Raw genomic sequence first — 27083 nt, 5'->3', positions numbered from 1 at the left:
TTAATCCACACAATGCCAACTGGAATGTAACACGTTCCTCCTCAAGGTGCATTTTGGGGCAATCTCACAATTAGTATTCATTGTAAATGCAGGAGGACACAATGATTTCTCTGGGTCTCTGCATGAGGACTTGCAAAATAACTTATGAGTAAACAAAACAGGTGGGTTGCACTAAGTCCTCGTGTGCAACCGTACACTCACGTGTTCAGCACTGAAGCAGTCTTAATTCTGTTTTGCTTAGCACAGTCCCATTTACAAGTGTTCACACTAAGCTATAATTTAGGAACATAACCGAGATTAACTTTTCCCCATGTCTACCTGTAGAAAAGCCTTGTGAGCAGAAGTACAGACAGATCTTCCGCGTGGAAGAGCAGACGAAGAAGGTCCCTCCCGCACCACGTGAACAGAGTTATGATTTCTTGAAGCTGTCTCACCAATGACATAGAACGTACCCACTCAAACGGTACACTCGTTTCCATCAGCTGGTATCAGCTCCAAGGAATCATCTACCAGCTGGGAATGTGCACAATACATCTGCACAGTCTTTCTCTTTAATCTGCCATTCACCTGCACCTCAGGGGCCTAAGTTGCGCCAGTCACAGTGACTGCCCTTCTAGAGGAAATCCTGCAAAGTGCTGCCCGACTGCAGCCCCTTTGTTCCACTTTTGGCCACGAGAAGGCTCTTGGCCGAAGGGTTCTCTGCCCTGTGATAAAGGCAGGTACGTACTCCGTACTGCAGTTGCATTACAAATTGAGTCTGTGTAGGCGTCAGCTCTGGCCTACACAGCCTTGGGCATACAGGCTTTCTGGCACTAGGTTGACTGAACTTGAATGCAATTGAATACCAGGTTTTAGAGTATATTTTCAGACATTCAGAAAATATTAATTCTTAATTCAATTTCTGTCTTGGTCTCACAGCCTTTCTGAGCAGGGCGGGAGGGCACCCTGCATCTTGGTTGCATGCAGGACTTAAGTGAAAGAGCACTGATGGCTGTAATCTTTCTTCCAAACACTGTGTGGGGACATGAACTCAGAGCAGACATTTCTGATGTGTGGCAAAACATCAAACCTGACCTTTAGTGTTCAGAACTTAAGCATATAATTTGCAAACATGAGCTCTAAGTCTCCATCTAGTAATAATCTACTGGAAAAGAACTCCTTCAGCATCATCTTTGTTGCTTTTAGAGATGATGAACACCACAAAGAGGCTGCTGGGGAGACCTTGTTAAACTTTTGCTGGCAAGAAGCCTAGGATTTAACTGAAAGGACCTTGGCAGAACTAAGGAACTGTTGTTTGTGTCAGCATTAGGAGCTTTTTCCAAACAGATTAAAAACGTGCAAGAACTGAACTTCAGCAGAACCTCTATCCTAAATGCCTAGAAGTAGGGTTTGCACAAACTAGAGCATATGGTTCATCCGAACAGTCAGCTCATGTATCAGTTCTCAAGAAAGAGGCCTACAGATTTGCTAGACAGAAAGTTCATAAGACTTACTTTTCCCAGCAAAGGTACAATGACATTTCTTCCCTGCAACTGAATACGAAGGTGGGCTGAGAAAAAAACCCATGTTTTTTTAGGTTAGGGTTTCTAGAGTCAGAAAAATCCACAGATACGTTCTTGAAAATACTAATCTAAAATCTGATGTATTCCCCCTTTCCCCAGAAGATCCCAAAGGAGGAGCAGGAGGAAGTATAGGTGGGAGATGGACACCCAGGTATGCCTAAGGGTCAGCAAATTCATTCTACCTTATTTTTGAATGAGGTAGAAATATACTGTAAACTTGATTTACCCTCACTCACAGCAACCCACCAGACCCAAACCATTTAGTTGTTTGTACACAAAGACCCAATACAAAGTCCAAACTCAAACTGACATGAGTTGGGACAAACTGTGGAATACTGTATTCTTACCATTTTATCTGTCTTGAGAAGGAACTCTGTTTATTAATAAAGGAGGTGTCTGTATTTTGCAGTGTTTCTGAAATGGGATTTTGTGTTCCACTGTATATACACAGTCTTCAAAAAACTGGACTGGTGAGTGGGAACTCAGTATTACTTGGTCCCTAATCTCTCCAGCTTTGCTTTCATTAGTCATCTCAAGTGGTGTTAAATGAAAATTCATCTAGTTAACCCTGATCCAGTCTCTTGGAAACCCACCACTACTTGTTGCAAAGAGTGCAAGCTTCAGTCACTTATATTAAAAATAATATGAAAGTTAGGAACATTTAGAACTAAACTTAATAGGGGTGATCATATTTGCCCATGGGCTTGGCAGGATGAACAACAACGCAGAAAAGAAATTTCAAGATACAGTCTGAAAATAGTTTTCCTTAACACTGCAAGTATTTGATCTTCTATAACACTCTCTTGTTGTTTCTTACTTGGACAGCAGACGGAGTAATGGACATGATTTATGTCAGCGTTTTTATTTTTGGGAAGCAAGGTATTAGTATAATTTGTAACGACCCACTTAAGTAGCTTTCCTGTTTAGAATGTTATCTTCACTCCTTGAAACTCTGAACCTATTAAATTTTCCTTTAAAATACGTGTATTGCAACCTATGCATTTCTACTCAACACACATAAAGCATGTTTTGGACTGCAACATACCATTAGATTTCATCTCTTGGCAGCTGCTTTACAGTTTGCTTACGTTCTATTAAAAAATATTTTGTTTACAGTAAATGCTAGTCATGGACAAACAATGATGCCTTTTTTTATGCTGGTCACACAAAATAATATACCGAGTCCTACATAATGCTGCCCATTGAGCAAGGAATGTTTTGTATTAAGTTGTTTTCAGTAGAGGTTGTTTATGAAAAGTAAATAAATTTCATGCCTCACCATGTGATGAAAATGTGACATTCCGTCTGTATCAAGCCACAGAACAGTCATAAGTTTTAAGTCTTGATCATAACTAATTAAAAATAATTAGGAAAAACCACATCCAAAATGAAAAGGCAAAGTAAAACATCTCTAAACGCTTTTCTTTTACCATATATTTGTTTGCCTCTCCTACTACTGTATTTTCAAGACTGAAAAATTGAATTTATTCTTTATTAAAGCAAAATTGACATTGAAACTTCATCAAAATGGTCAACTTAAACTCCTAATTCTATTTTCCATCTTACTTTCACAAAATAGCTCATTTCTCATCTAAGAAGTCTGGACAGATGTTTAGCATTAGGGGCTAATTTCTAGAGCAAAGATGGAACTATAAATGTATATCCTGGTGAACATTAAAAAGCAGTGCACAAAGGAGGGAATGACTGTTTAAATCTGCAATGGCCCATAGCATTCACCATTATCAGTGCCAGACAGGGGCTGAGATCATTTGAACAGAAGGACATAGGGAGCTGTAAATCAGAAATAGCAGATTGCACAAACGAGCCAAATTCCTCAAAAAGTGAAGTCACTCCTTTTCATTTTGCAGTAATCTGCTGGAGCTGAGGAAACTTAAGTTTGATCAATTTTCTTTTCTTTAAGAGAATTCCCCACAGCAGAAAGAACTGAGGCCTGTGGAAGAACAGATACAACCAAAATCAAAGTGGCTGCTTACGATATGAAGCAGTCCTACTGGTTGGGACAGCTGGCAGGCAAATCAGTAGAGATGCCATCACTGATTTTGATTCTGGTTTTGCTCCATTTTAAGATAGAATGCATGAAGATAACAGAAATATCAGAATATCAGTGGTGAATGTTTGTTGATTTCACTGGGTGTGAGAGAAAAAGAATAAATCTTGTATGTATCCCCTACCCCTCACCACCTTCCCAGCTAGACAAGGCACTAAAGTGGCTATGAGGGCCACACTATATTAAATGCCACCAACTTCAAATATTTTCACAGCACTAGTTATGAAGAAACCTAATAGTTAGGATTTCACAGTCCCCTGGAGTGTGCTAAATACCTCACAATACATATAAGGTGAAAGAGGTTTTGCTGCAAAGACTGTATGCTACTTGGCTTAAACACTGGAAATACAGGAGAAGAGCGAGGAGGAACAAGGATAGCTGATATACATAAAAGGTATGTAAACCCTCTATGACCTGCCTGCACTTATTTCTAGACCATACCTCAAGTGTAAGAAAGACCATTTCTTTTCGTTGCACAGTTTTATGGAGAAATACCCAACACAATGAAAATAGCTGAAAAGATGAAACTTACATGTGAGTAGTGCAAAAGTTTAGGCTAGCCTGCATGCTCAGAAGAAACACATTTGATTATCGCCATTTTCACATACTAAAGGTTACCCAGCTTATTTTAAGTGGAAAGGACTAAGAAGGAATTAACTAAAAGGAATCGTCAAAACATATGTTACACAGGAGTTATAAAAAGTTTCTTACCTGGGGCAGGAAGTTTTCCATGGCTTTTTTTCAACAGCTGCAGTTCTTCTGCTTGACTCACTAGTCAAATGAAAAAATCTGAAATCAATAAAAGTTGCCCCAGAGATTTCAAAGAAAAAAATACCAATGCCTCCTTTTTCACTTTCAAAGCATTCGTATTTTTCTTCAAGGGATAACAAAACCACATGCTTATCTATGTATTGTGGTCAAAAAAATTAACAAAACATTTTCAAAATTAAGAGAATTTTGAGGAGTTGTGCTTACAAGCCTCATACCACATTTTGTTCCCAATTTTGTCTTCTAGGGCTGACATGGTGCTTTGTTCCCAATTCAGAGATGGGCGAGGGGAAGATGATTCCTTCCCATTTTGAAAGCAAGAAGCTAACAAAGAGTGGATGTAACACAAAATCTCAACAGTAGGTCTGACATCTCATTTGGGCAGTCTTACTGCCCTATCCACAGTGTAGGGTAGTAATGTAAACACAGACTATTTTCAGAAAACTCCATTTTGTATAAGAAAGCATCTGGTTATATGCATTACAGTGGGAACTAGTACAGTGTATACACATGCAAAATGAAAACAGAATGAGCACTGGAATACAAGTCAGGAAAGAAATGGTCATTTAAACAACAGTAGCTGCTGGAACTGTGCGGTGCATAAATTCCACTGCTGGGACTCATGCACCTAATGCATTAGAAGAGTCATAGTGCTCCTTGGTGAGAAAAATTCTCTAGCTCCTGTGCCTTTACTGTCCCCCTGTTTCCAACTGCGAACAAAATAGCAGTCCCAGTCACCCTGGGTTTTGCCCTCCTAGAGCTAGTTCCAGTGTGCTCTGCAGAAAACAGAGCAACCAGACAGGTTGTAGAGTAATGTATACCAGCAAAACATCACATTTGCTGCAGGTTAAGAAACTGTTTTATCTTTTTTGCATGCTTGTCCAAAGACTGGACACAGGGATGAGGTATATGCATACATTATTCATATTCCCTGGTCAGCTGGAAACTAGATTATCAGAGGTTGGTATGAAAAGTCTGCAAGAGCGATGTTATATATGCAAACCTTCGAGGAGAAGTGGTAATAAGTAAATGCGTAGTAATAAGTAAATGCAGTCTTAGACACACAGCTGTACCACAAACGTGTCACGTGGGTACAGATAAAAGGTGTTGCTCTTGTGAAAACAAATGAACAAAACTGTTCTGAGGCATAGAGACTGGGACCCCTTCGGTGCCTACAGTTACCTCCCATCACTTTTAACTTTTAAAGGAATGACCTGGTAAGGGAGATCTTTATTTCTTCTCCCCAAAAGCAAATTTGTTTTCCTGCTATTATCCTAACACAAACTTTTTGCATTAGAATATTTCCCCATCACATACTACCCTTCCAGTTGCAGAGGCAGGTGGGAAAAGAATGCACTTTTTGCTGCTGAGGATTCCATGTCCCAAGACCCTCCGATTTTGAGTAAGGATAAAAAGTTTCCTAAAAATGGACACATAAAAACGAAAACCTGCTGCTTTCTGGGTTCTTTTGGAAAAGTATTGCAGATATGCCACTTGTAAAGCGCCCTTATCCCAACACAATAAGCATCTGGTATGTCCATCATTTAAAGACACATGAATAGCAACTTTTAAAGCCTGGAAACCTATGTTCAGCCTAATCCTCCTAACAGGCAAACAAACAAAACAACTTCCTTGCAAAAAGAGAAGAAAGGCAATGCAATCAAAGTGCAAACGTTTAGCCTAATCACTAGCTAACTACCCACTAAGTATCTAACTATTTACATGAGAAAAGGTGTTGCTCTTGCAAGTTTTTCCTCCCCATCTGTGACAGTGAGTTCGAAGAGTGGACCGTTGGGGTTGCCTTTCTTTTATGTCCCTGGTTGGATGCACAAGGACATTTAAGGTGCCTTTGTCCCAACCAAAAGAACTCGCATGTCGGAGTCCTGGGGTATAACTCTCCATTATAACACAGAGTGGGGTATGACTCTAGGAAACGCTTGGAGTGACCATTGCTAAATTGTTATAAAGGGGATAAATATTATTGAAAATCCTCCTTACTTAGCACTTGGGTTTTCTGCAGTTCAGCACTCAAGATGCAAGACAAGTCTGAGACACCAATAATATTTTCAAGCTCTCTACTGCCCTCTAAAGCCTGGAAAAAAACATAATTAACAACATTGTTAAATCTCATTCCCAAACTGCCTACTTAGACGTCTACAACTTATTACAAACATCTGAAAGAAAGAACGTTTGGAAATTCTTCATAAGCTCTAAATGATGTATGAGACTCCATCTCACAGAAAGTCAAAAGGACTAAAAAGTTTAAGGGTGTAAGAACACATGCTACTTTTGAAAATGGCATTCAGGTGCCTTTTAAAGTGTTACTTAAAAATCTCCTGTTATTTACGCTTCATTCGTAAGTCTTCAGCTGTTTGAACAGATTAACACTTGATCCCCAGAAAAGCAACCTCGGCACATGTACAAGCTTGCTATAATATGTTAGTAAAATGGAAATCTACAAGCATTTAAGATTCTATTGAACATACTCCTCAGCATTTCATGGTAGACCTAAAACCATGCACTATCTCCTGAGATTCAGGAGAAACATAAAGGATTTTTCAACAGCGTTTTTTAAATAAACATTTCAATTAAAATATGTTAAATCAGTATCAGTCTTTTTTGTAAATAAAACATTGTCAGACCACATATGCAAGTAAAATAAACCAATACTTTGCTGTATATCAATATCTGAGAAAAAAAAATCAGTGTACTCACAACGAACCTTCTGCTAAATTTATTCAAGAAACAAAATATGAATAAAACAGCAAAGTGATTTGCATTTTAGCACGTATTAATCAGACTGCTGATACATTAGTGGTAAATTAAAGAGTACAATCACTTCAACAAAAAGGGATATTTAAACACCAAGGACATAACAATCTATGTAGCAATGACTGATACCTCAAGTTATAAATAATAATTGATAACTATTTCATATGCTTTTATTTGTGTACAAAATGCGGATTGACACAAATCAAAAATGGTGTACTTGGAAAAGCAACTCCACTAGTTTTAAAAAAAATTTCTACTAAGTTCTGGGCTTTTTTTGCATTTTCTGGATTTCCAAGTCAAACCTGTGTGGTTTCAAGTATTTTATTGGCTTCCCTATTTCTTAAAACTCAAATGCTGCATAAAAGATTTTATTTTTTATTTCAAATCCTATATTAAAAGTAGATTAAAAAAATAAATCAGTGTAAATCAGACCTGTAGACTTGTCAGATTTGCTCTTATTTTCACAATTCTAACCAATGAACTTTTCACTTTGGACTGCAATTCCATGAACCTGCGTAAAAAGTTAAAATAAAACAATTTCAATTCGCCACATCACCACTTGCTGAAAATCAGTGTTTTCAATGTTTCCCAGAGTTTCTTTGAATTGTAATCAGGATAGATCTAGATAAGCAGCAAACAGATGGGCTATGCAACACCAAATATAACTTGCCTTTGGTTAGGATTTATATGTGAACTGCCAAAAAAATATATATCCTAATTTTCAGGACAGGAACTCAGGTTCAGCAATATTAGAGGATTTTCTTATGATCATGCAGGAAGACAATGGTAAAAACAGGAATTTAACTCATTTGTTCCTAAGATCAGGAATTTCTTCAAGAGGATGAGCTCCCCAAACCCATGGATTCTAAGACCATACAACACTGCTTGTAGCCATAGGAAACATGAGAAGTGAAAACTGAGCTCAATAGAGACAACATCACGCAATGTTATTTGTTCAGCTTTGTTGTACTATCTCCCCTTTTAAGTCACAAATATATATTATTGGTGTAAAGATTGTCACCTTTCAGAGTTTAATGGGTTCTGCAATTAAAACTAATATAATATCCAATCAGATTAGATCCAATTGGCAGACTTAAATGCATGATTAATGATTTGCACTGAATATGTATTGAAAAAAATATCCTGCAATGAATGTTTAGGTTATTTCTCTTTGAAGCAATTAAACATGCAAATCAAAAGGAAAAAACAGAAATAACCTATTTACTGCTTCTTCCCACAGAAACCCCTTCTTCCCTTATAAGAAACCCCAAATTTAGAAAGAGAACTACAGTATGAGAAAAACTTATCACTGTTGCATTTCAACATGGCAACAGAAGGCTATGCAGAAAAGAAAATGCTAAGGTCAGAGTATTGTACAATGTATTTTCCACCTCTAAAAATAAAGTGTATGGAAGTTCACATAAACATTACTGTGCAGGTGTTAGTTTACAAATGTGTTTTACTGGCATGTCAGTAACTGCTAGTCTTCTGAAAATCTTGCAATTTTTAAAAAACATACTGAATTATTGAATGCAAACATTTACAGGTCAATGAAGACTATGATTACTCAAACTGTTCTGCAATTCAAGGTTAGTGATACTAAGTAATGAGTCTACCTGTGTTGACCAAGGGATTTACTGAACCACAAAAACCCCCCAATTAATCAGTTTGCAGCTTTCCACTGGTATAACTGTAGGATTTTACTTTTTCCTATCTAATATGCCATCCAAACAATTCTACTATATGTCAAGCTCCATCACTTAGAAGATCCTGTCCTACAACAAAGACATTTTAAGCTAATGGTAGGGGAAAGCATCCATTACAAGAAAAAAAAAAACAAAACCCACAACAAACACTTTGAGAGTTCAAGTGCAATAATCAAAAGGAAGAGTTACAACTTCAAACATAAGAAACATAATATTTAGTTGAGTAAATGTCACAAATATTATTTGCTAGTAAAAAAGAAATGCATGCATAAAATATCTAGCCCCAAGGGAATTTTCACCTGGGACACCAGGTACAACTGTGATACAAATATTTAATACATACAACAGAATACAGAAGCAGAATAACAGAATCAACATATACTCAAGCAGATGATGAAGGAAACCCACTCAAGTACAACCCCTCAACTCTTTAACGTGCCTAATCAGCCTGCACAAATACTGCACCGGCATGGTGACACTTCTTCCAGTGACATAAGCTGCAGCACAGCAGTTGTGCTCTGCCTTCAATATGAACAGGATTTACAGTATGACCTGTTGTGAGAAGCAGAAACGCAAGGAAAGTACAAAGAAACTGGCCAACAAAGGGGTATGTAGGCAATGGAGGTTTGCATTACACTGAGAGAGGTGAGCTCTTAAGTGACAAACTGAGGTAATAGGAAATGCACCTCAGATATTGGAGAGAGAGCGTGCCAGACCTACAGACAGGAGAATTTACATAACAATTTGAATTGGATGCACAGGCACTGGGCCTGAGTGAAATACAGGACAGTCACATTATACAGAATGATAAAAAAAAATACATAAAGCTGCAGAGGAGAGAAGAGAAGATGCAGTATAGCCATGTTGATGCTGAGCTGTGAATTAGACTTTCACGAATAGATGTCAAAGATACATCTTAAGATTCCACCAGAGGACAAGTTGAAGCATCAACTAAAAAGGCAGGGCAACACAACAGGATAATAAGATTTCAAGAACAGAAAAGTAGACGGTGTTGAAGGAGAATGAGAATAAATAACTTTTTACAAATTTTGCTTGTAAGCAATCACCGGAGTCTCTGGTGAATGCAATTTCAGTTGAGTAAAAAGGATGGAAATGGATGGGGGACTATCTGGGATAATATTGTATTAGCAGCAAGAAGTATGAACATGCTCATTGAGGAAGGAAACTTTCAGATTTTTAGCTAGACTAAAGCTTAAACTCAAAGTAGTTTTACTGAGCATATACAACTTCCATATTAAAAAATCTCATAACTTCCAGGACTTCCAAATTAGGTAATAAAGATGAAAGGCATCCCTGACACAATCCAACTTACAGAGATTCACGGCTTTCCAATTTATCACCAAGTTCTATCACAGATGAAACAAGTATTTCCTTTGTCTTACTCTTAGGGATGGAGGTGTTTATTTTGGCTGAAATACATAAAACGTATAGCCTGACACCTCACTTTTCAGCTGAGATCTAGCAATGTTATAAACAATTAAATGTTTTTCGTAACAGAAAAGATCAAGCAATACTAACAACATGAGACACTAGCAGCCTTGCTTCTAACACATTTTATCACTTCTTCCTCACATCTATCAAGTTCAGGAAAGCAGTTTATCAGATACTTCTCCTGAAACATTTCTTTAAGTACTTTACTAACTAGACTGCCCAAAGTCTATTAATGTCAGAAAACTTATAGCTTAAAGTAAGATTGTGGCAGAAAAGGCAAGAATTTTAAAAGACTTTGCAAAACAAACATGAAGTTTCACCACGACCATCTGTAGCTAGTTTTTAATCAAAAAGCGTCCTGCATTACTGGCCCTGTATCTTTGGTAGTTAATGCTTCCAAAAATAAGGTAAAGGAATGTACACTTTCAGAAGTGTCTGGAAAGGCAAAACATACCTTCCTTTCAGTAGTTTAATTAGGATATGTTCATTATGTAGTTCTATGAGTTGTGACTCTTATAATTAGCAGTGTCATATGCCCCACACTACCAGTGAAAGACAGAACTGGCTGGACAGTTGTATTGCAAACCCTGCATTAATCTGTACCTATAACTGTAAGCCTGCCATTCAGTGCCTTTGAATATCCTGTGGAATTAGAAGTATTAAAAAATAATCGCTATGAATTTAATTCTAAATGAAATATTAACCTTTCATAAGTAAAAATTACGGCACTACACCCACAATGCACTTAATACACTTACGCATCCTCCTCTGTTTGAGGCTGCCCTCTTCTGGATAATCTGCTTTCTGAATTATTCTGCTCCGTTCCACCTCCTAGGACGTTCACAAGAAAGAAAAGAAACAATAAAGATGAAAATAAGATATCGAGTATTTGAAGCACATGAAAAAGGTGTTAGTATGAACCCTGACTGTTCAATGATCTTTTAGGAAGAGAAAAACCCCCCGATGCTCACTTATGAAGCAGGATAGATTCCGCTGTAATGAAGCACACTAAGTTCTCTATAATTTACTCTATTGTAACTTGACCTCTCATCAATTCACATTACGTTTATATTTCTGGAAACTTTGGAATTATAGTATTAAGAACTGGAAGTTAGTCTAATTCTGACACATAGTTACTGTGTTCTAGTCAGAAGCTTTTTATGCTATTAACTGCCTAAATACAGCATATTAGCAGAGAGCATTATTATGAAAATACTGTAATGACTGAGCAATGAAACCTCCATTTTCCTTTAATAAAAAGTGCCTGGCCCCCAACTCCATCTTGTAAACAACTACAAAGAGATACTGCAAATTACTTCCAAAGGCTCTGACATGCTATATTGACAATAAAATATTCTAGCTCGTCATATGATGGGGCATGACAAATCATATGCCAGTTGCCATTATTCTGCATGGCGAGTCATATTTCTACATTTCAGTGCACTGGTATTTTGAGCAGACGCATGTTTCTATAAGGAAACAGGAATAGGGTATTACCACAAAAGTCCATTCCCATGGGCTTGTTAATAAAACCTAGGCTCACATGTGGTGTTGGCAAACTGGTGGACTGCCTTTCTGCCGCTGTAGGTCGGGCATTCTGAAATGACCAGATTCCAAGACAAGTATCTAATACAGGCTGTTCTCCCAAAGCAGGTAGACAGGGGGATGTTTTCAGTGATGCTGATTAGATTAAGAAAGTGCTGCACTAAAATAACATCTTTGGCTCACTGGCTGCTATCTACTTGAGATACTTACAAAGGCCTCATTATGTATATCGTTATGTATAACAATACACCTCTGATCACAAAAGACTTTCTGAATTTCCATCTATTAACATGACTTACCACAACCTATAAAATCCAGACAGAAATCATATTACAACAAAACCAGATTAACATTTTATCTTATATATCAATTACTATTGTTTCTAAAGTCAGCACATTAGCTTGTCAATTCTGCTTGCCCTCCAATTAGCATATCAAGGGTGATGTACTAGCAGAAAAAAGTACTGCATCCCTCCTAATACTTAAAAAATAGTATATACTGTCACATTTGATAGGATCACACAGTACAGTAGTCTTTGGTGAACCTACAGAAACTGTTCAGGCCATAACTATTCATGGTATTGTGTTCCACATAATCTGTATGGTCACCTTTCAACACTTTAAGTGTTATACCCGCCTAGGTTCCAGCAATAAAGAGGTCACATCTGAATCACAGAAATTATTTCTGTTTAATTGTGGCTGAAGTTGAAGACATTGTACAACATGGATTTTTTGTAATTTCCACCTTAAGAATCTCCCCCCTCAGCAGTACCAGTCACACGGTCAGTCTCTCATTCTCTGCTGCAATGTAAATGCTCCCTTTTTTGGACACAGTTTATTCTCCTGTGCAATGGACTTCTTTTGGATCTTATACTCATTAAAGACAAAATGGTGGAGGTGTATGCAATACATATGAAGGAGGAGAAGCATAATCATGCACTAATTCTTTTTTTCTGAAAACAGTAAGATCATTAGTGCATTTGACAATAGGTGACTTAGAATTGCATGCCAGTAGTTCAGCTTTAGAGTTCGCTGAACTTGAGGCCAATCAGACTGTACTCTTATATCCAAAACCCGAGAAAGATCTTTTCTTCTGGTGCCGAAGAAGTTCACAAGTTGTTTTAAACTAGTGCTTAACTACTGTCCCTCCAGCAGATGCATACATGTTCTTACAAATGCTTCATATTAAACAGCTGTTATTGTAAGGTGAAATTCACCTTTAAGTGAAAGATTTGGAGGAAACTACAGCAGGTCTTTACCATGCCCTTAACAAATAAATGCATTGATCCTAGAACAGACCCTCTGGAATGAGGTGCTTTTCACATTCCAGTGTAGTTAAGTCTCCTTTCTGACATCAGACTAAAAAAGAGAGACCACACTAAGCATTGAACACTTTGATATCTTCTTGCTAGAACTAAATTATTACATACAAGTATCAGCACTCAAGGATAAATTAACTTTTAATATTTTGTAAAACATTTAGAAATACCTCAGAACAACAAGGTACTATAAAAGTTTAAGCTGTTCCACTACAGTAGCTAAAGGTTAAGACCCCAAAAGATTTAATTTTAAATCTAAGTACTCATAGAACTTGCACTTAAATCAGTCATCAATTATCAAACAGATACTACTTTTAGACCAGTACTATGGAATGGCAGAACCCTGGACTGATTTGAATAAAAATAAACTGATTTAAAATAAATCTTAAAAATAAGTTAGCCAACAATGATGAAAAGCTAGTGAAGATACAGTATTCTGTTATTTTAGAAATTTATGTAATAAATGGGTTGTGAGATTTTGGGTAGTTAGGCAATATGTGATTTATCAGGCAGCTCAACAGGACATACCTGGGACAACATCATAAAGACACACTATCCTATAATTGGGTTGGTTCATGTCTTCTCCTAAAATAAATCTTACTTTCAAAAAATCTAAGCATTCTGTAGGTATTTAGGTTTTCCTGAGGCACTCCTCCACACTGTTATTCACAAGAAAGTCATGTTCGTAAAACAAGTAATTTCCATCTGTCTCCTCGGCGAGACAGACATATGCAATGTTGTGTGCTTTGCACAATGCAAAGTAAGTTTTCATGGCTAATGGCATTAATTTTGTAATAATTTTCATTCTGTTTTTTTCTTACATATGGGTCACAGAAAAATAGAATGTAGATTATACTCTAACACCTCACAGGTGATACGCATAATCTGTTAAAACACTACAACACTTAAAAGTGTCTTTTCAGAAGCAGAAAAGAAATTGTGGGTTTAAAAGGACAACCTGAAACTTGTGGTATAAGAGCAAGCCTTGTATACCACCATCTTAGAGCTATAGATGGCTAGTACTGTATTACTGAATAATTATCCATCTAAATGTCAGCTATGATCACGTGATCAGTCTTTTTATAGGCAAAAAGAATGTTCCCCCATGTCCGTACTTAATATCAGTATGGAAATACAGTACATGTTCACCTTTCCCATTGACATCCTAACATATAGGCATTTTAATACAAGACATTTTGCTCTCTTTTTTTCTTTTACCGAAGAGATAAGACATGTAATGCAAATGCAGAAATGCTGAAAAAGTTTTAAAACTTGTAGTAGATTTAAACATTTGTGTATTATCATGCGTTGTGTCACCAAAAAGTCATTGACTAAAACTAAAGGAAAGAGGCCATTAAAGGAGGTAACTACAAACATGTAGACATATTGAAGAGAACATATCTAAAGAGCATTGCATTTTTAATTTTGTATCTGACAGCTATCATTATATACAATTTTAAAAGCTTTTTGCAAAGGTAAGTGTTAAATTGCAGGTGGATATCCAGCCACGCTGAGGTATAGTTTCATATTCTGCAGACAGCCACAAAATTAAAATCTGCATTTGTATATAAAAAAAGTAGAAGGTTTTTTTCAGAACTGCTTTTGTGATGTGGCAACAGTAACAGAAAGCTTACTGCTCCCAGTGCCTCAGGCTGTAGTCAATGGGGACATAAATTGTTCTAATCTGATTCTTCCCTCAAGATACAGGCAATCTTAATTCAGTGATCATCAGTGGCTAGGTATAACATGCAGTTACTTTGCTTGAATCTGAATACTTATTGCTCCATTCTGGGTGAGGATGTAGGACACCATGTCATGACAAAACAATTAAGTAAAGTATGGTATGACCTCACCTTTCCATGACACGACAGATGCCAGTACAGGCATACCAACTGATTGCACTAACAACAGACATATCTCTGATCTGTTGGACAACACCTATTGACAACTCTTCTCATTGAAAGGTTTCATTGCACAGGATGAAGAGATTGATATTTACTAGGAGGGGGAAAAAAAAAAAAAAAAAAAAAAAAAAGGAAAAAAGACACATATGCTCTTCATTTCATCCAGGAAGTACCATCAAATCCCAAGACTGGTATAGGAGTTAATACATGCAAACACAAAATTTCCTTCTTACTGATGAAAGCATAGACTGCCATAGAAATCTGATCTGGGAATACTCTGACAATACCTTTCTCTCTATAGAAAAACAGAGTAGATAAATTTACATGTCAGACACAAGTTCCCTAACAAACTAAGTCAGAATGCTGCCTCACTGGAAGAGTTACTTTTCACAGTAAGAAGAAAGTTGGAAAACAGTGGGATTAGATTGTTATCTAACTTGGTTTAAACTACAAGGAGAAAATTCAACACATAACCAGGGATATCTGTGGGAATACTAACATCGATGCTTTAAACAACTTTGTTGAAGAGAAAAATAATCCCAAAGAGAAACTGTTTATAGTATTTTAAGAATGCAGGGGTCTACTTAAAGGCCTGATAAAATGTCACTTAAGATTTCTGGATGTGAACTAATGGGAGTGTGAGATACCCATTGTGCCAAATAATCATCTTTTTAGGAATCAAGAAGCCATTAGTTTTGAGAGGAGGAATTGTTCACAAGACAGGGTAGGCAGTGTGGCAAAGATCCTTACTTTCTGGTAGACAGAGGCTTACTCCCTCCATCCCATACTGGGAAGTACACAAACCAGGCATTTAATTGCAAATCTCAACACAGTTCTCAAAAGGCCACAAAATTAAACATGCATCAGCTGCGTATATTTCAAATTTTGTGGAGGCAAGGGTGTTCTAACATACAGGTTCTTTCAATATACCAGGTTCGCACAACTAGTTGAGACGTGCCATCACTCACTGAAAGAATGGGGAGAAATTAGTATAATTATTCCTCCAAAGGCTTCTTGGAATGTCAATGGTTGAAACGGTCATTTTTGTACTCGTTCCAGAGGCAAACGCCCAATTCAAAAGCATATCACTGGTGGAGAAGAACAGCAAATCTGGGGAGAACTGGAATCAGCAGATAACTTGGTAGGGAAGTTGTGAATATTCCGCCTGTCAATAAATGCTCATGAAAAACTCAACTGTGTTAAAACTGTTTGACAAACAGGTAACGAGGACACAAAGCCAGGTCATAATGAGGACTGGCAGCATGATAACGAATTAGGATATAGCTGCTTCTGTTTAGTTTCCTAGCATGACTACTAATTAGGAAAAAAAAAAAAATAAACAAAACCTCCACACACAGGCCTGTAACTATGCATAGATACACTGCCCAATACTTCCATGCTTCCTCAAGTACTCTTATTTTTAGTAAGGAAAAGAGATGTAATGCTCACAGATTGTAGTATTTTCAGCTTGAAGGCTTCCAGTAATTTTCATTTTTTGGTCAGCCAGCTTTGACAGAATCCCAAAATGTCTTGATCACATTCCTTTAAAAAAAAAAAAAAAATCCCTTCTTTCCTGGAGGAAAAATCCAGGAAAATTTTGCAGACCCATCACGAGAGCATATGGTGCAATAGCTAGTGCAAAAATCTGCAGACATCTAGATAAATTTCAAACAGTGGTTGTTCTATCCTCCTCAGAATATTTCTACTCATCATAATTCATGAATGTTAGCGAGGCCTCAATTACCGCACATAAATTCCAAAATATATGGGGCATAAAAAGCTCTTTAACCCAACAAAAAAGCATAACAAGAACTGATGGCTGAAAATTAAAGCCAGACAAATTCAAAATCAGACAGGAGATTTTTTTTTTTTTAAATAGTGAAGGTAATTGAACAATGAACTTGCTAACAAGAGAAGTGATGGATTTTTATTATTTTTTTTTTAAATAATTTGAAGTCTGCAAATCAAGACTTAACCATCTTCCAGGAATTTTTCCTGCAAAGAAATAAAAGCTCTTGGGCTTTATATGGGAAAGATGACAAGAAGTCTCTTTGTATTTTTTTTAATGTAAAAAAGTCACATCAGGTGACCTAATGGTTCCTTAACACTTAAAAAGACCAGAACCTATATAGCCATAAAAGCAGGTTAGTCTACTGAAAATATACTTCTTGAGCAGTCATAGTTTGCATCAAAAACTGTGACTGTGTAACTGAATAGACATATATCCTAAAGTAGACTGGAAATAATATAATTGTAAAAAGGCATATTTTCTGAGAGCTAATGACATTCAGTGTTACCTTAGATTAACTAAAAATTGCCTTGAAGTGCCTTACTATGAAAAACAAAAATAAAAAATTACATAAAAGAATGCAAAGCAGAAGAGTTAAACTAACTGAACTTGCCTTTTAGTTTTGATTTGATAAATTCATGTAACCTTCAATATTCATAGAGAAAGACTCTGAGCTGATAAATACTATATATGTATGTATGCATGGATACATGCAAGTATTTACCACTGGAAACCTGGAAGTACATAAACCAGGACTTCATTGCAAATCTCAACACAGTTCTCAAAAGGCCACAAAATGAAACTTGCATCAACTGGACACGTATTTTCTCTCCAGCTTTCCTGACCACAAGACAGTCCAGATGTCAGCTGTGTATTATAAACAATGGATTGCACTGCCTTGCAAAAGCAAACCAGGACTTCCGTGCAATAACCTGAAGTAGCACACAGCAACGTCAGAACATCTCCCTGTATAATACAAAGAACAAAGTCACTGTCAGGAGCATGTACCAGTTCTGCCGATGAAAGCTGGGACTTAGAAAGAAAGCAAAGAAAGGACATTGCTAGCATAAACATACCTAACCAGTGGAATTAATGGAATTATTGACAAAAATGCCAGTGTAGGGTTTTTTTGCTGAGCCAAAGTAAAATATTTTTAATACTGATCAACAGAAAGCAAAACTTGTTTCATAAACACCCTCAAGATTTATACTGAAAAGATTCAAGCTTTAAAAATCAACATCAGCTTTTCCAAAAGAGATCAAAATTCTTTAAGAGGAAAAGAAATCAAACATACCACATGAGACACAAGTTACTAAATCAAGCCAATAACCAGAAAAATGTTCCAGTAAGAAAGACAGAATGTTCAACTAACCATTTGATGGGTCATTTCTGAGAGTTTGTGCATTATGACTCGTGGGAGATGAAAATGGACTCATTTGGCATGTTCCTGTTGTCGGTGAGTAAGATTTTAGATTCTTCTTTTTGGTCTTCAAAGGTGTTTCATCAGATGGCTAAAATGTAGCAAAAGACAAAGAATCTAGATGAATAGCGGCTAGAGATAAAGGAATACCTATGTCCACCTAAACCTACAACAGTTGTAAACTGCCCTTCTGCAGACTAAACATGTTCCGGCCTCTACCTTTCCTATCAGTAGAGTTACATATTGCACCCCAAACCAGACGAAGTCTCTCTGAACATTTACTATCTGGTAATAGATTTTTCCAAGTAATCCCTAACTTTACGTACTCCCCTTTATGGAAAGCTCATGTTATATGTTGTGGTGGGCTGGCCTTCACTGGCTGCCCAGTGCCTACCTCTCTTATCACTCTCTCTCCTCATTAAACATTAGTTTTACTCAAAAAAATAAAAAGCCCTTCAAACACTAGCCCTCCCAGTTTTCAAAAACAAAAAGTACGTGGTTTCCAGACACTTAAGTATTCTGCCATGAATACATTTTTTTTTGTTTGTTTGGGTTTTTTTCTTTTCAAAAGCAGTCAAAAACTGATATTATTTTTCCTACAGTATTGAGAATTTAAGACACATGAACTATAAGCAAGTATTTTTAGATTTTAATTCTATCAAAAGATAGTTATTTCTAAAGATTTTCTAAACAAGTGTTGATTAAAAAACCCCCAAGTGTGTCCCCCCCTTCTGCTCTAGTAACAACTTGATTCCAGCAGCTTTAAATAACACCATCAATGACTCTCAAAAAGGAGACAAACACAGAAACAACACAGGTAGCATTTAAAGGAGGCTCCATTGGCATAAGCGGCATCTTAACGTTATCTTACGCTCTTAGAAACCACTGATCAAGTGGCTACAGGATTTTCCAGGTCGCTGAATTTCAAGTATTAAGCAATTTGCAGACTTCACTCTTAGGTAACAAGCTGATCCAATAATTAAGAGCTGGAAGATACACCATGTAGCGAGCTGGAAAACATGGCTCCAGAATGACAGCTCTCCCATTCTTCCCTACCTTTCGTTTCAAGGAGATAGTCCCCAGGCATGTAAACTACTGCTTCCAGACAAGACCAGCCACCTCTAAAGAGGAGAATGCAAGCAGTGCACAACTGATTTAACTGTATTAAGATCTGTTATGCAAAGAATAAAGGGACATTTTGGGCAAAACCACTTTTTTCCAGCCCCTTTAAAATTTTCTCAAGGGGCTGAAGAAGGGCTGTCTAAAGGCAGAGAAACAGACACTGTTTTCTACAGTTTAGTGCTTTCTTTTTCTCTTGGCAACAGAGTATCATCAAAGCAAACCCCACAGAAAAACAGAGTAAGAGATTTCTTCATTTTTTAATTTTTTATAATCCTGGGGCTTTGAGTTTGAGGAGAAAATTCATTTATCTCTATTTTTCAACAGCAGTAACCAAAGGACTGACTCATCCGCTTCCCAAACCACCAGCCTTTTCTACCAACTTCAGTCTCATTCCATCTGTAAAACTGAACATCTATCATTTGTCTTCATGTCACTCATAACAGTCACTCAATTTCAAACCGTATTTCTTCACTGGAAGCTTTATTGTGCATGATTATTCCGTAATCTCTTTAAGTTCCATTTATTATTCCATTTAGTAATGTTAGAAAAAGTATACTAGGTAAGCATATTACACTGTTTCAATACCATGAACGAAATACAAGGTGAGGACCTGGGGTTTATATTCATTAAAGAACACAGAACTTAAACCAAGTTGGGGGTGGGGAGGAATCAGACTACCTGATATTTGCACTTTGGTAACTGACATTTCCACTGCAATTTCAAATTAATAATGCATTTATTTCCTTTTCATACTTAATCATATGTTGTCCTGTTTTGCTGGAATAGGACCCTCATGCTACTCCTTTTAAAACCAGATTAAACAGTATACATTTACAGAGGCAATACAAAACTAGGAATACAAGTTGCACCTAGAAGTGTAATGGACAATTATGTAAACCTCAGAAGTTTTCTTCTCAATTCCAGACAGTTAGCAGTTGATGTAACTGTCCTAAAGCACAATACTCCTATTTTTCACACCTATGTGGATATGCATATTCTTGTTATCTGTATGAATGAATGTTTTTATTACATCTTCTACTACATTCTTGACTTCACCAAAATTTCAGGATGAGTTCTAGAAGTTAACGTGCCATATAAAAGATAAGCCTCCATTACTGGCTTTCAGTTTTCCACGCTGCAATGTTATTAAATTCCTCTTGATGATACAAAAGTATAAAGAATGATCAATATTCCCTCTAAGAAGCATACAGCATATTGATACCCATTTCCTGCTCTTCACTACTGAACTCCTATTAAAACATCCTGATCTTTTAATCTCCTTCATTTGAAGGCATTTCTTGTGCCACGTGTATGACAGCCTATGTTCACCCTCATTGTCTTTCACAGAATTACATAGGTTCAAAGCATAATTTCTGCAATTATACTTTAGAACAGCATGACAGTACATTCAATTCTAATTCAGGTGAAGACAAAATACTGATTTATGTAATGGCATTGTACTTCCAGTGCTGCTTGCTATTCTGTTTCTGACATACCTTAGTGCCCTTTTACACAAAGCTGCAGTTTTGATGTTTTTCTTCTCCTACTCTGCCTTGAGTGGTTATCCTTAATTTAGAACCTAACAGTGTTAGTATTGGTCATCAGTAACATCAACACCGTATTTCAAAAGATTTAATTCACTGCCCACTTACCTACCTTTCTTATAGCTCCTGGAAATTACTCTGTTTAGTCTTGAATACCCTAAATAATTTTGCATCAGCATTCATATTCTTTTTGCAGTCTATCAGTACTTAATCAATACCTGATGGAAATCTTCAGTCAGTTGTCACTAATGTTTTGCCACATTCAAGCAGGTTGAAGAAATGTTTCAAATAATCTTTAAATGAAATATTAATTATAGTAAAGTATCAATGCCACTTTAGGCATTTAAATGCTATCAGATTTCTTTTGTAAAAGGGGGAATCTCCAACCTGCTTACACTTTCAAAATATTTTTCCTGCTTGAACAGTAGTCACCTCAACCACCATATTTCTGGATATCAACTAAGAGTCCTTTGAGCAGCTACCTGGAAAAAGTTACTGTAGTACTTAGAGGGACAGTATTTATTTGGCAGTAAGAATTTCTCTTCCAGGAAGAAGAGTCTTATGATACCATACTAATATTACAAAACCTAAAAATACTTATTTCTGATCTGGATAGCTCAGGCATGGTTTGGGTAGTCCAACCAGCAGATGGAATGAGGTCCTCCTGAATAACAGGAAAGAAATTGTAGAAACAGCAATAGATGTGGCAGAGCTAAAACAGATACTTCCCACAAATTGCATGTGTTTATTACCTTACGTTCCTTCCTACCTTCTATAACATTATGTAATTATGGTACACTTTAAATCTTTGCCATGTATCTGTTAGAGGCATCATATGACCTAAAAATTGTAGCGTAAACCTACATTACTGAGATCCCAGTAAAAGTTTTTATCATGCAGATGGGTTTTTGTTATGTTTTTTGCTGCACAAGAACCTGAATGCAGGTAACCATCAAGTAACTCTTTCTTTTTATCTTATGGGGAGGGGGCAAGGAGGGAATACCTTTAAGGCAGAAAAAGAATTCCATGCAATTTCAGCTGGACCACTCACCTACAAAAATGTTGCTACAGCCCAAGAAACAGATGCAAAATTACAGTCACAGCTGCATTCTGAGCGGAACAAGTTGGGTAATGGTACACTAAGCTGCTAATTAAATTGCTAATGATTTCTTTTTAGTGCCACTGCGGTATTTTGCCACCTTTGTTTAAGTTTTTAGAAAAAAAAAAAAGAATCTAGAAAATTTTTAAAATTGCAAATTTCTGTCTTGCTAAATACCAGTGAGACCTCCAAATATGTGCTGCATATGAACAAATCTCTTCAAAACGACACAGACGTGGAGATTTATTTGGAGCTCATTTGCTGACCAGCTATTTCTCTCTCTATACTTTTCCAAATTTTTCCTTCCTTTAAACACTGTCATCCTCACAAACTCCTCTGTATTGATGTCTGCAGCAACACCCACAGTTGGTAGGAGCGGATAATAAACTGACATATGTCATGACACACTGGTACTGAGAGTATAGTATACCTGCATTTACAAAAAATAATAGCAACAGTACAATTTTATTTTTATTGTGATAACTGTGGTGAAATTTATCGCAGTGTTAGTACTTTATTGTTTCATTATGCCAGATTAGCTGAGGGAGGTAATTATATCCTTGACATGAAAATGCCTTTGATGTTTTCATTTCAATTTTGCAGTTTATAATATGCAGCTTACAGCATTATCATAATTCCATATTGTTACATGTACAATTACATGGCAGAACATTTGCTTGCAGGATAATGGAGTTAATTTCTAATAAATGATTTCACCAAGGATCTTAACTCATTCAGCTCTTGGGTAAATAGTGATGGCAATAAAAATATGCTGTTTCTCCATTATTTTCAAGTGATTTATGCAGATGTACATTACTTAAAGCCAGGCAGTTCTATTACAAATGGAATACAATACATTTTACACTAATATTTTCAGCAGTAATTTTGTGCCTTGTTAAGATTTTTCTAGACAACATCCAATCTGTAACAATATAAATGCAGCTCTAATGAAATATCATGTGTATATACACATATATGTGTGCATACAGATATATATACACACATACAAATATATACAGCCCAGATGATTCCATAAATCAAAAAATACTTACATTATCTTTTTTAACAGTGTCCAACTTTAATGCTCTCTTAACTCTGCAAGAGAAAAATATGGACAAGTTTTATGGGCATCTAGACACAAAGATTTCTGGTAGTAAGGTCTATAATTGGTAATTTTATAGACATTTTCCTTCCTTGCATTCCACATTTTTTTATATTACACAAGAAAACAAATGTCATCCAAAGCAAATACATTAACTGATTAAAATACTGCATACCAAAAATACTGCTTGTTTAGAAGGATAAAGTGTTTGCATAAGAAAATCCAATTCTCCACTTTATACTAGAGATAAAAATCAAGACACCGAAGTGAAATTGCACTGTATATTTGTCTCTTCCTCAAAGACAATAAACAATGAAAAAACGCAAAAGCATTATCATTTACATACCTTCTGAGCAAGGGTTGAAATTATTTTGCCATTAGTAGACATAATGTATTAGGCATTTAAAACACAGGTACAGCCAAGGTGAAAAAAGTAGTTCTTCCCATCATTTTAGCTCTTAACATGATTCAGTGCTACCAGACTATGACTTAACTGGGGAACAGATGCTCTATGTCTTTACAGGTCCCCAAACCATAAGAAACTATTTTCTAGTCTTCTTCACTATACTGATTCAGGAACATGCCAAGCGCTCTCTGCAAAATCTGCTCTGCTGAACTGGATGCCCAGCTGTTAATGGCAACGCTAGAAGAGGAAAGCTGAATATTTATAATACTTTATATCGTACAGCTGTCTTCTAAAGAGCAGTCATCAAAATTTTATTGAATGCAGACTAAATGCTCAAAGGAAAGAAAGGTCAACATAAATTAAGACTACTTTTCCCAGAGACAACTGAAACTTTTTAAGCACATTCCTAAATCTTAACAATAGTTTAAAGCACTATATAAAACAACGAGGAAGAAAATTTAAAATCTTTATAAGAACAGTCCCCAAGAAACATATATAAAATTAAACAAGATTTAGAAAATACGTCACATTTCAAGAACTTAGTTCACAATTTTCATCTTGGAAAAGAATGTTTTGTTTTGACTTGTAAAGAATTAAGATGACCTCATTTGAAACATATCCTCTTAAAATTTATGTTACTATTCCAAAACTGTAAATTATTGGAAAAATAGAATGAAAACACATCTCTGAAATATAACCCAGGCAACAGTCTTATATGAATACTGTTTTACAACTATCTCTATTACAAAAAGGGGAAGAGAAGTATTCTGTCTTAAAAAAAGCCAAGTAAACAGGTAACATTTAAATTAGAAAAGCGTGTGAACTTCTTGCCAAAGGGCAGTCAAAGCTGTAACAGTTTGATGGAATTCTTTACAATGTATTTCTTTTTAAAATAGAAACCCATATTGCTTAAGGAATGCAGACTCCATTACATCTTCCATCCCAGTGGCAGCAGAGAAGCATTATATTTATTAATACATCTACTCTGAAAGGATGCTCTAGGGGCCAATGCATTTGCATGTTATACTAAGGCATGTTATGATGGAAGTTTTTATGATGGACTTCAAAAGAAGCTGGCAGCCAAAGTAAAGCAGAATCTGGACTCAACATAGCTGTAGGATGAAGACAAATGAGAAACTACATGAAAATCCCACTAAATTATAAACATTTAGAAAATTTCTTAGAGAGAAAGTTGTGGACTGGTCAAGACTATGTTCTTTAAAACCTGCCAAGTACTGTGTACAGCAATAGAGTTGCAGACAGCCCAAATTTCTCTCTGCTGGCCTGCAAAACCCCTGCAAACACCCCAAGCTATGGCGGCGAAGAGGCAACCTCATTCCATGTGAGTACTTCAACGTTGGAAAGAGGTGCATGGGTACAATTTTGGCTTCAGGAGGTCAATTTTGCCTCACTTTTCCCAATCCATCCTACCCAGCAGTCTGGTTTACTTGTGGGCTTGCTTTCAATGTTTGTGTTTCTGATGCCATAACGTGAGAATGTAAACCTCAAAATAAGTTAACAGTTGTGCTTTTAGCCTACGCACAGTCAATTCATCCAGACATCTAACATGAAAACCCAGTTGGCCAAAGTGTCTTCTCTCAGATCTTTCAAAAGATGAACATGGAAAAAAATGAGTATGTGCATCTAGGTACAAAGAAAATTCCTAAGGTATTTTAGGAAACACCATGGAAGATGAGCACAGCTTTAGTTTGGTTTATCTTTTTTTATATGGCTGGAAAAGCCTTGCTGTGGCTACGGCGTAGAATCAAATGTCAGAGTATGAACAAGAAAAGGAGACAGAAAGATGAGGCATATGTGATGACAATACACAACTTATTTACCTGAGTTTTCTACACTTGAATTGGTTCAAAATTTCCCGACAAGGCTTAATTTATTTTCTTAACTATGCAGAGTAGGATGGCACATGTTTATATCTAGCTGTACAACCTGCTATGATTATTTTGCCCATAATATTTATCAGGTTAAAGAACTACCTATTACCTCTATAGTGTATTGTTCATCTATCATTCCAGGTCATATTGTCAGTTCCTTGCTAAAACTGGGAGACCTTTACTCACTTGAATAGCGCTTTGATGAAACAAACCACTTACATGAGGAACTGCTTAACAGTGAGAGTCTAGGGATGCAACTTAACTGTCTATAAAGAAATGGATTTTTTTAAATTGTTTTTAATTCCACATACACTTAACTTCCCTTCACAATTCATTTATGAATGAATGCAATAGTAACAGTGACATACAGGTTTAATGCCCAAAAAAGAACATAAAGAATCAGGGACTCGATTATATTATTTCATTAGAAATACCCTAGAGAGTATAGTAGTGGATTTTGAGGCCATTTCAGTTAGCTTCCTCTTAAGTTTTGAAGAAAAAAGAAAACACCTCCATGCTATTTACAAATTGCTTCGTCTTCAAAACCTGTTGGCAAAGATGTCTTATTAATTGGAAAAGCAGAAAGAATACACAATCAATTTCTATGTTCAGCTTACACGGTAGTTAAACTCAATGTGCAACCAGTGAGAAAGAGACTTAAACACCAAAAAATCAAAGCTTGTGTATTGAAGTTTCCTTTGCATTACTACTGTTTGGCATGATTACTCCAATTTGCAGTGGTCAAAAGCTTGGCAGATGTGGGAACCTGTGTTAGCTCTAACATAAGTTATCGTTGAAATTGCATAAGGAGCTGTAAACTGGGACACCATCCCAAGCTTATATATAGGCAGCACAAGTCTTACGGCCTCACCTTACTGCTGTTGAAGTCAGCAACATCCTACACATTTTATTTATTGTTCTTCAGAAGCCCACGATTAGCAGACACACAAGAATAGCATCAGACTTACATGACTATTGCTTGTTAAATTGCAAAAAATAGGAGCGATATGAACAGGATTTATGCCCACTGAAGACAATACGAAGAGACACAGCCTGATGGAAAATGGACACAGAATGTGTCATGCATGCCCTTATCACCACAGGCCTGCAACACCTTCCCACAGCAGCCTGCAGCACCAAACCCAGGTGCCAGTCAGCACAACCCACCCACGACATGGCTCCTGTCACTCTTCCACCCCCTACCACACAGCCTCACAGGCTTTATCTGTGGGGCGTGCAGAGATAAACGAACTCCCCCTTCTAAAGCTGGGGAAGCCGAAAACATACATGTAACACACAGAAAGTATTACCCATGCCGGCGGACATCACATCCCCAAACTCCGTCCGGATAAGGCTCTGCCCCAAGGAGCCACCATCTTAAATGTTTCCCGGTCCCATCCAACAACTGGAAGACAGAGCTGGAAACAAAACCCGCCCCTCCTCACGCAACGGCGCGCTCCTCCCCTCTCCGGGATAACCCGAGGAGCACATTACTCCTCAGGGACCCAGCTCGCCGCCGTATAGGAAGCTCGCAGGCCGCCGGGCAGAAGCGCTCCGCCTCACAGCGTCCCACACGGGCCCTCGCTCCAGCGGCCGCCCGCCCGCCCCGCTCCA

At 37.0% G+C, this 27083-nt stretch overlaps 1 protein-coding gene across 1 annotated transcript in view; it reads right to left on the bottom strand.

Moving 5' to 3' along the window:
* The window catches only part of LOC104123878 (integrin subunit beta 3 binding protein), a 36749-nt gene that overhangs the window by 7112 nt on the left and 2554 nt on the right, over positions 1-27083 (bottom strand). Inside the window, exons 2-8 of the mRNA XM_035891752.1 lie at positions 26780-26906; positions 23122-23164; positions 18257-18395; positions 11087-11159; positions 7603-7681; positions 6397-6490; positions 4342-4401 (exon numbers count right to left, since the gene is read on the bottom strand). Coding sequence (XP_035747645.1) covers positions 4342-4401; positions 6397-6490; positions 7603-7681; positions 11087-11159; positions 18257-18395; positions 23122-23164; positions 26780-26906 — 615 coding nt within the window. The remainder of the gene's footprint in view (positions 1-4341; positions 4402-6396; positions 6491-7602; positions 7682-11086; positions 11160-18256; positions 18396-23121; positions 23165-26779; positions 26907-27083) is intronic.

The sequence above is a fragment of the Egretta garzetta genome, unplaced genomic scaffold, assembly GCF_000687185.1.
Source record: "Egretta garzetta isolate BGI_Z169 unplaced genomic scaffold, ASM68718v1 scaffold163, whole genome shotgun sequence".
NCBI classification, from domain to species: Eukaryota; Metazoa; Chordata; class Aves; order Pelecaniformes; family Ardeidae; genus Egretta; species Egretta garzetta.
The sequence above is the reverse complement of the archived record's forward strand: the minus strand, read 5'-3'. Positions and strand labels throughout refer to the sequence as shown.